At 40.7% G+C, this 12857-nt stretch overlaps 1 protein-coding gene across 4 annotated transcripts in view; it reads right to left on the minus strand.

Annotated features, from left to right (window-relative positions):
* The window catches only part of SYT14 (synaptotagmin 14), a 93675-nt gene extending 82350 nt beyond the window's left edge, over positions 1 to 11325 (minus strand). For 3 of the 4 annotated variants that reach the window (XM_071806028.1, XM_065834734.2, XM_065834733.2), the window contains exon 1: positions 11230 to 11325. In XM_071806028.1, coding sequence (XP_071662129.1) covers positions 11230 to 11242 — 13 coding nt within the window. In that variant the 5' untranslated portion in view covers positions 11243 to 11325. Of the gene's footprint in view, positions 1 to 7450; positions 7557 to 11229 lie in introns of all 4 variants that reach the window. The other variant, XM_071806026.1, reaches the window with a different exon arrangement.
* Between the last annotated feature and the right edge of the window lie 1532 nt (positions 11326 to 12857).

Here is a 12857-nt window from a genome sequence, read left to right on the forward strand (position 1 = left end):
AGTGTACCTTTGGTTTGATACTGTTAACGATGGTGCATTTTGAAGGGTTTTACATAGAAGTTTTACAGATAAAATTACAAATGCAAGCAAATTAGCTGAAGGCACACTAGTATAATTTCCTGTTCTGAGAAAAGAATTCTCACTATGTCAAAAATATTTGTAACACCATAGAATGCCAAAACAATGTTAGTATTATCTTTCATGGTTAAAAAAAAAAAAAAAAAAAAAAAAAAGAAAACCTGTTACTAAAAGTTGGGTTTCCCTGGAATTTTTCCTTAAGATTTTTTATTTTAATTAAAAAACAAAACAACAAAACCAACAAACAGCTGTACAGAATTTGAGACATTCATATGAGAACAAAATTGTTGCTAGAGACACTGAGCTTTATTTCACATTTTAATAAAATATATTTTAATGTTTGAATTACAGCTAGTAAAGAAAACACCAATACCTAATATACCTAGTGAGGTAAATGAAGGAACCCACAAAGGAAGGAGATACATTCAGTCAACCACATTGGAAGAGGAAGGTGTGATACAGGGACGGGACATGAAACACGCTAGTGCTAAGCCTTGTAGAAGGAGGAATGGACAATTTACAAACTGTTAAAGAGATTCTTTTAATGTTATCTAGAAATTACTGCATGAGTTTATTTTTTATTATGCTTATATTGAATACATTTACAGTATTCTGTTTTAAATTAATATATTTTGAAACTACATGCCCTGCAGTCATATCTTAAAATTTCAAGCTACACCAAAACTATGGCCTGGCTTAACCACACCCTGACAGCCACGAAGGCTTTTTCCACTGACAACAAAACACTGCATGTATACGAATACAGAGCTAAAGGGAACTGCCCGGGTTTTCATAACCAGTTCTCCACAATCTCATGAAAATACAAAACAGTTCAAAAAACTCACAAAACATCTATTCCATGTGCATTAATCACTGCAAGGTTCCAAACACTTCACAACACACTAAAATGAGCTTTACATAAAACAATTCTTTCCATCATAAAAATGTGGAAATATATAGCACTTATTACTCTCCTTCATTCAATAATAAAGGAATTACGCCAAATAACAAAAGATATTGTAACATCAACTAATATTTAAAACTCATAACTGATAACGCTAATAGATGGTGTTGTAAAGGTTTTAAGAAGATGTCTGTATTTGTAATTAAATTTATATTTTGAAGAAATAGCTGTAGGAACTGCACATATTAGAAGGAAAAAGGGTAGAAGGGATCAAATAAATGGATTTAAAACAAAATTAGGAGTCTGTGAGGTTTGAAGTTAAAAAGAATCTTCATTCTATGTCAACATACTCCTTCCTATTCAGTAATATTAAATATGAGCCTCAAAGACACTCTTGAAAGGGAAATCAAGTAAGTATCAATGAGTTTGAGGATCCCATGAGTTTTCTACAGTCATCACCATTACAAAACCTAGTTATAATAGCAATATAATAACATTCTCAGTGCATTCTAAAAGCTGGCCAATATTGTTTTCATTCAGAAACCATTTGGAAGGAAAATATACCAAAAATTATGTTTCAAAGAAAAATCTGGTTTTGCAACAGCAAGACGTTTTTAAAAGAAAACAGCTTTGGGAAAAGATTACAACTGTCTTTATTACAATCATCCTAAGACTAGAAAAGAGAAACAGAGAGTGACTGAAACTCTTCTCCCTAGATTTTCTTCCCCTGATAGACCTAAATTCATCAGTGAAGAATGAAAAAAATACTGAAAAAAGAAATATTTTCATTATATGGGTGCTATACAGTTAGTTGAAAATTAAGATTCACCCAGAAATGACTGAGAGAAGAAGAGTGAATAGCATTAGATTTTAATTATATACTGCCCTCAGAGAAATCAACCAGCTTGAAAGCTCATCATAAAATACTAATTCTAGGTTTGGATTTTGCATTGCTACCTATTGTCTACTAAAGAAATATATCTTTTTTCAACTGTTTAGACACTGAAATATGATGGTCTTCCACTAAATATAGTCTTTATATTAATCCTCATGGTACTTTTTATTGACCACAAGGCTAGATAAGTACACAATTTAACATGCATGAAAAGTTGTACATTGAAGAAGATAAAGCACCACCTGAATTTTGTTTTGATTAAACCGTAAAATGGTATGTTTTTCTAAAACTAGTACAATTCGAAGTTCTATTATATTCGGACTTCAGCTGAAACTCCACTGCTAGGTGTCAAAAACTGGCTAAGAAATGTAATATAGATGTTATCATAGAGTGATTTAGGTCGGGAACAACCTCTGGTGCTCTGAGAAGTCTTCAGAGCAGGACCACCTTTATGGGAAGTTCTCCAGGGCCTCAACAAACCAAGGTATACAGGGACCAGGATCCCATGACCTCTCCGGGCACTACCAGTTCCGAGGGAAAGGCAGGGAAGGTGTCAGCCCCTCACTGTGAGCATTTCTTCCTTAAAGCCAGCCAGGATTTCTCTTGAGGTAGCTCATGCACATTGCCCCACGTGCTTTCAGTGTGCACCTGAAGAACCCATTTTCCATTCTTAGACCCTCTCCTGCAGTACAAGTCATCTTCAGGTTTCCCCAGGCCACACAAACGGATTTCTGAAGCATCTCCTCATGTGCCATGTATTCCAGTCCCCTGGCCAGCTTAGGAGCACTCTGCTGGAGTCTCTCCAGTTTGTCAGTCTCTCTCATACTGGGTTAACACCGCTGGATACGGGGTTGGTCTACATTGCTGCAGAGGCACATGGCTGGTCTGTGTTCAACTTGATGTTCACCAGGACCATCAGAGCTGCTCCTGGCCAGTCTGTGCGCAACCTGTAGTGCTGCATGGGCTTGGACTTTTCATCTGTCCTTATTGAAGTTCATGTGGTTCCCTTCACCCCATTCTTTCACCTGCCAGAGAGCAGCCCTGCCCTCCAGCACATTAGCTGCTCCCCTACTCGGCATCACCCACCAACTCTGCCAGGGTGCATTTCATCCCTTCAACAAACACGTCACACAGTCTCAGTTCCAGCAGCAGTACTGTAAGTGCAACTTAGGGAACTGCATATAAAATACCTTACTCTTCAGTTTGGCAACAAATCCATGTTAGTAGCTGCAGCAAAACATTACACCACATCACAGAAGTCTTTGTCATCGGCGGTAACTTGGGACATACTTTTAATGTGATAACTTACTTTCCTGCTGAGGACTGTATTTTAATTAGCATTTCCGTAAGTTTGGACAGCATTCAACAAGCATTCACTTAATGTTTTATTCAACATTACACAACTATTCCTCCCTTTACAAACCTGTGAAATTAGAGTGCAGAATGACAATACGGCACAGGGTGAGTAGCAGGAGCAGGGCAATGGGCACAGCGTTCCTTACGGCCCTTGAGAGCCCACCTTGTCAAGTTACAAAGCAGCCACTGCTCAGACACAGCAAAAGTAAGGGACCTGCGTTTCAGCTGAGCTCCTTCGCTCCTCTGTGACCCCAGTGACACAGCCACAGTTAGTCTGCAGATGACAGGTAAGGCTGGACACCTGCCTCGAGCATTCAGGACCGTCAAACAAGAAGGAAACAACAGTGCTGTGCAGCAAATGCACAGAACAGAGGTGGGATACAACGAAAAAGCCTATCATTGTCAACATTAACGCATCTGAAGCATATGGAAATACCAATGCTTCCACTATGAATACAAGTTACTTAGAAAACACATTCTTATGCGAAGCTGTTTCATGTAACATATTACAAAGTTATTCTAAAAGACAACTATAATGAAAGAGTTCTGGCTTACACATATCAACAAATCTTGAAAAATTGCCTCATAGCATGAACTGATTTTAAGGAAGAATCTGGTTTTAGATGAAAAGACAGCTAACTGTAAAGGCAATCAACACAGCTGAAAAGACTTTCACAGAACAGCAACCCTACAGCTGACATCAGTATGGTATTTTTCCTAAAAAGGTCACATACACTCATTAGCCCATCCTCACCCATAATATAAAATCACCTCTGCATGCCTTTAGTACTCTGTTTACAGTTTTACTGTTCAAATAATACTGCATATGTAGAAAATTAAATGTTACAAGCTGAATGTTTGGAAGCAGTCAAAAACCAAAATAAAAAGCAAATATTTCAATATATTAGAAAAGAGACAGCAAGTTTTTAAAAAAAAATCCGATTTGCTATTTTATATACTTATTATGTGCCCACATCTCATACATTTTGTGCAGTTTTGGTCTCCTGTCTGTCCCACCACCTCAAAGAATAAAATAGAACCACAGAGGTCGCAGAAAATGGCACAAAAAAAGTCAATAAAAATGGTTAGAACACAATGTTTTCCATATGAGGAGTGATTGAATAGACTAAGACTCTTAAACTTGGAAAAAAGACGTAATAGATGATCAATGTAAGAAGGTGAATAAAGAATAGTTATTTACTACCTAATCCAGTAATGAAAGAAATAAGTATCAGATTAAGTAACAGTAAACATGTTCAGGAATTGAGTAAAAGTTAGAAATTGATATTCTGGCTTTATAATACAAAATCCTACTGTAAAGATTGTCTTCTCTGCTAGCACCTTTTAAAATGATTGCTATCTATTGATTTCTTAGCCTAAGGATAAGGTCATCTATCTGTCCTGACTTAAGAATATTTTGTTTGCTGTTATCCAACCATTAAAGTAACAACAAATATTAAAACTTTTTTTTCACATAGAAAATATTTAATTTTTAATTACATTTGTAATTAACAGAACCAACGACACTGATCAATGAATTAGCAATCAATGACAATTGATAAAGAATATAATAGCCATACCTGTTTCTCAAACAAATTTTGCATCTGGCCCTGTGACACTGAAATAAATGGAAGCATCTCCATGGACTTAGAGAAGCCAAAAAGAAATTGAGATAGCACAGATTTTCTAAAATGACTATGTCATAAAGCAGAGAGGTTCTTGGGGACCCTCTCCTCCTATCATGAAAATAACATCTCAGCTTCCTTTCTACCCAGAATGACTAGATGCTTATCTTGTCTATCCTTCTGACAAATGAAATATAATTAGCACTAAAAAAGATTAATAAGTTCTTCATTTACCTCATTCTCAGTAAACACTTTTTCAGATAAGTCTTATTAATGGAAATGAAGAGGTACAGCAAATATAACTAGCAAGAGAAATATTCAGTATAAGTGGCTCAAATCTGACCTAATATAAAACCTGTGAATTTATTTTTTAATAAGAATACAAAGAGAACCAGCAGCTACAAGAAGAATTATTACTTCACTGCAAATGACAAGAAGATTAAATACACATTGCTAAAAATGTACACTGTTATTGCATATCCTGGAAATAAAAAGGAAGATGTCAACAACAAAAGCTGATAGCAAAAAAGGGATGAAAAAACTAGTCTGAGTTTAAGCTAATTCTTACAGTTTTTAACTTAACACCACTGAATCACCACTCTAGATCAAAGTTTACAAAGAGAAAATAAGCTGAGAAATATTTTTTAATTATTAATGATCTATAGACTTTACTTTATAATTTATTTCAAAAGTGTTCATTTTAACAATTTTAGTTACTCCATGAAATTGTGAGTCATATACTCACAGAAATAGTATCAGTAACCGGATTTATAATATTTTGGCTAAAACATTAAGTCTTTGATACAAAAGGGAATTACTACCAATAGCTTATATCTCAAAAGGTCCTGGTTAAACTGCTTGATTTAGACTACAGATTAAAAATACCTGTCAATCATACTGAACCTACCACTTCTCACATCAAAGAATACACTTCTCTGTAGAATGTGACCTATTAGTTCACAAACTCATGCTTATTTGCTGTCTTACAATTAACTTTCAAACCATCCCCAAGTTTCTCTATCTCACTCTAGCGACAGATTTACAAAGAAATTAGAAAACATCTCCCACATCCCAGAGTTAAACACTCAAAAATTAAGAAATGCACAAATTAAATGCTGACTTGAAATCCTCCCTTCAGTCCCCAGGTGCACATTTAGTTTCACATACAATAGAGGACCTTTGCCTTATGCAGTCCAAAACCTGGCAGTATTCAGGAAAAAGCCTGAGACTATCAGCTGTGGATCCCTTGCATCATTCATCACAAAAGCTTGAAGAAGTGTACTTGAATAAGGTGAAGAGAAAATATAACCTAATGGTTAAACGAGTTGAAAATTCTCTGAAGACAGCAAAACACTTTCCCCTTTTGTGGATCCTCAGTATTTTGATGGGCAGTAATATAAGCCAACATTTTTAATCAGGTAGTGACTGTGTGTGTGTGCTTTCTTGCACACCCATCTTGAATGCCAACAGTTCCAATTTGCAAAAGCACTAAGCATTGAAAATTAACAGAATTTCAGAAGAATTCCACTCCGAACACATCAACTGTTCTTATATCAGCTATGATAGTTTCATCTCAGCCCACGAGGAACTTGTCAAGAAGTCTGTAGAGCATTAGAGGTTAGATTTTTTTTTTTTTTTCTTAAAAAGGTATCCCACTCTTATTACCTAAAAGGTGACAGAGACCTAACTGCTTGCTTTATTTCAACAGATGTGCAACACTACAGAGATGATGGTGTAACACAAATCCAAGCAGAAAATTAGTAATTTTGCATATGGCACAAGGTTTTACTTTCTTCAGCAAATAATGCAGGGAACCATCCTTACAATGACAATGAAAAATTAATACCAGGTAGCACTCACTGAATAGTTTCCACTAGAGAGAATGAATAAGTGTAAGACAACATTAAACAGATTCTATGTGTATGATCAAATCCAATACCCTGATATTTGATCCACCCCACATCTAACAAATGTGTTTAAAAGAGGGCCTAACTACAAAATATGGTTTCTAACATTTAGGCTTTGTTTAATACTGCTGCTGCTCAACCCCTGCCCTGGCTGCATGCACCACCTTGGACTCACAAGTAATATGGCAAATTCAGGTCAGTGTTAACCTGAGTATCCCCATGTCATCTTACACCCTTCCAGTATACACTGTAGTGACACATGAATATCCCAGGTAACTCGGAAGTCAAGATAAAACTGTTCAATAGGCCAGGTTCAACCTATGAGCCACACATACGATACTCCTTCCTAAGAACTGTACACAGCTCCTTGCTCTTTTGTTCCCTTTTCTGAATTCCAGGAATTTGCAATTAGGCATAGTTTTCATGTAACCTACACGAAGCGGTGTAGGTTCCTCTCTATTTTTATACCCGTAAACAAAAAGTAGGTTCATTCAGTAATTTTTGTCTCTGTTTCCCAAATGAGGGTTATAGAATTAACCAGTTCATTTCCTGCTCCTTCCTTCCATTGTTTACAAATTCATTGGCTAACTTGAGCCAAAACTGACAGAAAGTTTTAAGAACTTAATACTTTGGGGATTCTGATTTTCCTGAAAAATCAGCAGTCAAATAGAACACACACACAGACCTCACCAAACACAGGGGCAGCCAACCAGCTGATAAATCCACGCACAGCACACACCGGTGCAGCTGCCTGCTCCCAACCAAACAGAGGAAAGAGAGGGAGGACAATCCTGTCAGAAACATGGGAGAGCTCAGGACACTTGAGAAACACTCAGGAGATGGAGGAACAAACTGAAAGGTTTTCAAAAGCCTAGATACAAATGAGACCTTGGCATACCACATCAGGAAGGGCAAATGCCATACTGGTAGGATCAGAGCAGAAAAAATATAGGAAGCCTTGTTCATTAGTCTCATTACTCTAGCAATAACTTATTAGATGGCAACACCACCCTGTAATTTTTTCTTCTCTACTTACTTCTCCCTTTCATCTGTAAGGCTCATTATTCTCTTTAGTACCACTTCTCAGTTCTTAACTCTAAACTCCTCACAATGGAAACCACCAGAAAGAGTTTAAATTTAAAAAGAATTAACTCAGTCTGAAAAGTTTTACCCCTAAATGTATTCCCCTCCTTGAGAAATGTACACTTTTGAATAGCCTGTACCACATTACACCATGTTCAAGTGCAGCCCAAAATCCTGGTACCTGCAGATTCACAAGGATAGGCACGACATGGAATTCTGTCTTACGTTATAAAGCATCCAACTGCCATCTTTTTCCCTTCTCCATGCAATTGCAATGTGATTTCCATTGCCAGCTCCTCACCCAGATCTCAATTCAACATAACTTTTAAGGAGGTGTCAAAGTTTTGCTGTTGCTCAAAAGAGGCAAAGCAGCACGAAGAAATGAAACTAATGCTGCCGTGAGGAGCATTGCCACAGCAACGCTGAAGGATTCTCAGAAGTGACACAAGCTCCCTCTTCCCAACCCCAGCAAACTGGCACAGGACCCCTGGGCTGGGTAGGTGAAAGCATCTTCATCTCAGACTGCCTACCAGTCTGGGCTTACTAATGCTTCTGTATAGCCTCACCCTCTACCATATTTACCATCCTCTCCATTCTGATACTCTTTGTATTAGATTAATTTAACCTTTTCCCATGAATAAGTGGAAATATTAAGGAATAAATAACCTTGCATCTTAAAACAGAGCTCCTACTTAATACTAACACTAAGTTAGTCTTGGAAGAGAAATATACAGAAATAAGATGTGTAAATAAAATTCTTTAATCTTATTTGAGCCAAAACTTTTCCAATTGGGTTGTCCTCTGCTTTTTCCTAGCAAATCTGAGATTGCCTGACCTTTGCAAAATATATACCTGATTTATAAATAAATAAGAACATGCTTTAACACATCAACTTTCTAAAGAAAAACATGTAAATGCTCCCACAATCACTAAATTAGGGATTTGAACTTGGTCACATGAAGAATACTTTGAAAATAAATAGATAAATAAATGAGCTGCCAGTGATCATAATGCAAAAAAGTAAAAAAGCATTGTCACTGACCAAAATGAAAATGGCCATTGGCTCCCTGTTTCTCTATAACACTTGATACAAAAAGCCTCACTTCTACAAAAACCTTGCGTTTTAGTGTTAGTACTGACGTAAACTGGTCTACTGACACAATGACACTGGAAATGGTAATTGCAGATTTTTAAGAACAGCCAGATATTTTAATTTGAGGTCTTCTAATTTTGTGCACTCTTCACATATAACTGTGTGTGTCAAAACATTGAAGGGGTTTTGAGCTACTGCATATTTATTCTTTAGTCAAAAGTTTTCAGACTTGCTTATTTTGCATGCCTTTACCTAAACAATTAAAAAAAAAAAAAAAAAGGACAACAGCAGCGTCTTTAAAACTGAGCAAAGTACTTTCTCTGTTCACTTAATTACATACATTTACAAATTTATTTGGACACAATGTAAATTCTGTATTTTGACACTGCAGAGTAGAGGTCCTGTGCTTTGATCCTGTCCTCAAGAGTTAGCAATCACCAAAACCAAACTCTCATTTTTAAACACTAGGGCTAGGAAGTAGTACTGCTAAATGGTACAGTCCAGGTAAGACACTGTTGCAGAAGCAGGGGGAAGAGAACACCAAGATCAGGAATAAAAACTGTAACACCTACCAACAAATCTACAGCAATCAGCCACATGCCTGCTACAGACTACAGCAGAAAAATGCATTGTATTTTCTGTCTTCAAGAAGAGTACAAAATCAAAACCTAGCAGATCACTTTCATGATTGTATTTTTTTTTTAAACCCACCTAACATTTAACTGTAAACTACACACCGAGTTTTCTCAAGAGCTTAAGTACCATTTTGGTAATTTCATCTAAGTATGTACAAGACAGCTGGGCTATTTCTAAAGTCTGGCCCTAATAAGAACTGTTGCACTCTATTCAAAGGCCAGATTGCTTAATTCACTCATAAGTATTTGTTTTAACTTGTAAGAAGTATTACCCTAAATCCTCTGAAAACATTAAACATGAATTTCACATTCTGTTAATATTTTCAGATCTAGCAAATTCTCACAGATTTCTGGGATAATGCAGCATAAAATGAAAACAGAGACAGATTTTGAAGGACTGATAATTTTTTTTCCGAGCTCAAGTCCAGACCCAGCAGAAATTTTTGCTATAATCTTGATAATTTTAAGAGGGTTCTTCAGCAGAAAAGAACGTAGCCAACTTAAAGCTGGCCAACTTTGACTCCTGGTGCGCACAGCTTCCAAGACAGGGTGAACATGCAGCTTTGCTTGCGCACTGCAACTTCTTACACAGGCCTGAATTACTAATTCATTGAAACTGACAGCACAGAAACATCCCACACGCAAAACAAACAAGAATAGTTTGTGGGGTTTTTTTCCTCTTCACTGTTTTCCTGGATTCTTTAAGTTATAACAACAGACCGCTTTCAGAGAGAAACATAACAGGAAAGCAGCATATCTTTCGCTGGAAATAAAGTTCTGCATTTGTTTGTTGTTTTTTTTTTTTTAACGGATTTTTAACAAGGTGTAATATTACTCTCAGAATCAAAAGGGAAGGTTTCAAAACAAAGCTCAGACGCCCTGCCTTTTAGACGACCATCTCCAAACAAAGCCAACAAGTGTCCCGCGCACCCCGCTCCCTTACTGTTGTTTCTAAGCGATGACTAGAAAGATCTGCGGGCACAAGCTCCTACTCAGCCTGTTGGCTCCAGAGCGCCTGGGGAACCAGCTGGCAGAGAGACTCGGGGGCCAGGAGGGACCGTTACTTCTGAAGCAGTTGGCGAAGTCTCTACAGGGAGGGCGGACGAGGCTGTGCGCCCCCAGCAACGGGCATTTACGCCCAAGGCGCGGGTTGTCCTGAGACACCCCCTCGCTCCGGGACCCGGCAGAGGCGGCGCAGCCCCGGCCCCACCGCCGGCCCCGGGGGAGCCGCCCGCCCCCGCCTCCCCAGCCGAGCAAGGGCGGCTCGCGGCGCGGAGAGGACGGCTCCGTCCTCCGCAGGGCAGCGCAGGGGCCGGCGGCGGAGGGAAAGGAGGGATGCCGGTCACCGTGCCGGGGCTATTTACCCCCTCCCGGCTCCCCGGCACGGAGACGGGAGAACGGAGCAGCGGCGCTCAGCTGTCCCCCACGCACCCAACAGATCTCCGCTGCAGGGGGAGAGAGACAGAGAGGAGAGCAGGCGGCGCCCACATCCTCAGCCCGGCCCGGGGGGTGCCGCTCGGTTTGGGTGCCGCGGTGGGAGCCCTCCCCCCCGGAGCCAGCCCTCTCCCCGTGCCCGGGGGAGGAGAGGGAGAGGAGGGGGCTGGGGGAGGAGAGCGGCTCGGGGCGAGGGGAGCCCGTTATTGGCCTACTTACCATCAATCGCCATGATCCCCGGGGTGGGCCGTACCAAGTGGAGCGCAGGCAGGAGCGGCGCTGGCGGGCGCGGCGGCTGCGAGACGGGAGCGCCGGGCGGGGGCGGCGGCGAGGGCGGGGCGGCGGAGCGTGCGGGTCGCGTGACTCCTCCCCACCCCCGCCCCAACGGCGGCGGTGGAACCGCCCCGAGCAGAGACCCCGCCCCCAGCCCCCGCCCCGCCGCGTCCACCCTGTTTGGGGGGTAGAACGCTGATAACCCGTCAATGGTTATCGGCGCTCGTCGCTTTCCGTGGTCCTGTCCCGTGGGTCTTCTTCCCAGAGCTACCGGGTGAAACAGAGAACAAGGCTGTCAAGCCGCTGTATTTCGGTCATGCTGTGGTTCCACAAACATCTCCAGAACTTCATGCACCCAACACCTGCTTCCACGTTCACACAGGTCCAGCTGCCATGAGCGCCTGTACAGCCCTGTGAAACCAGTGGAAAAATAAGTCTTTCTTTTGCTAAGTAAAGCAGCTGAAACCTGGGAAACGTCAGCCTTAAAATCACCCCGTGGCCTCCACGTGTAGGTAAGGGGTTAAGATTAGGGGAGTGGAGCATCTCCCTTATGAGGAAAGGCTGAGGGAGCTGGGTCTCTTTAGCTTGGAGGAGACTGAGGGGTGACCTCATTAATATTTAGAAATATGTAAAGGTGAGTGTCATGAGGATGGAGCCAGGCTCTTCTCGGTGACAACTGATGAGAGGACAGGGACAACAGGTATGAACTGGAACACAGGAGGTTCCACTTAAATATGAAAAGAAACTTCTTCTCAGTGAGGGTGACAGACACTGGAACAGGCTGACCAGGGAGGTTGTGGAGTCTCCTTCTCTGGAGACATTCAAAACCCGCCTGGACACATTCCTGTGTAACCTCATCTGGGTGTTCCTGCTCCGGCAGGGGGATTGGACTGGATGATCTTTTGAGGTCCCTTCCAGTCCCTGACATTCGGTAATTCTGTGTGATTCTGTACCACTTGGAGACACGGTGCTGCTGCACGGTCACTGACACTTTATCCCTGTCATCCCAGCTCTGACTGACTTGGTGCAGGAGACAGATGGCACTTGAGAGCGAATCAAGATCCACAGTGAATAAAGATACCGTACGTCTCAGATTTGGTGGCTTCTGTTTCTAACTGTAATGTTCTGTAACCGTATCTTCCAATTTCCTATGATTTTTGGGGTGTAAAACTGAAATAACAACCTGCCACATAGAGCCGCATTCACAAGCACGCTATGTATCTTCAGAAGGGCTTGGCACCTTTGAATTTATAGCGAACTTCCACAAATGCTTAAGTTGAATTTAATGCTAAAAGAGATTCAGAGAAATGGGAAGGGGTTAGTGAATGTACAGTACTTCACGTGAGGTTTTTTTTGGGGGGAGGGAGTTTTTGCATTGAAATTTGGCTTTCATAGGCGCTTTCCTGTGGCTACACCCTCTGTTCACTCCTCCTTTCCACTCCTGTTGCTACACTTTCCCCTGTTCCACCTGTCACATGTCCTTTCTCTCCCTTCTGTGCCTTAAGCTTTGCTCCCTCACACTCAGACCAGCTTCTCTTCATCCTGAGGTTCTACAGTTGTTGTCCCATCTGCGA

This window comes from Patagioenas fasciata, chromosome 3 (assembly GCF_037038585.1).
Source record: "Patagioenas fasciata isolate bPatFas1 chromosome 3, bPatFas1.hap1, whole genome shotgun sequence".
NCBI lineage: Eukaryota > Metazoa > Chordata > Aves > Columbiformes > Columbidae > Patagioenas > Patagioenas fasciata.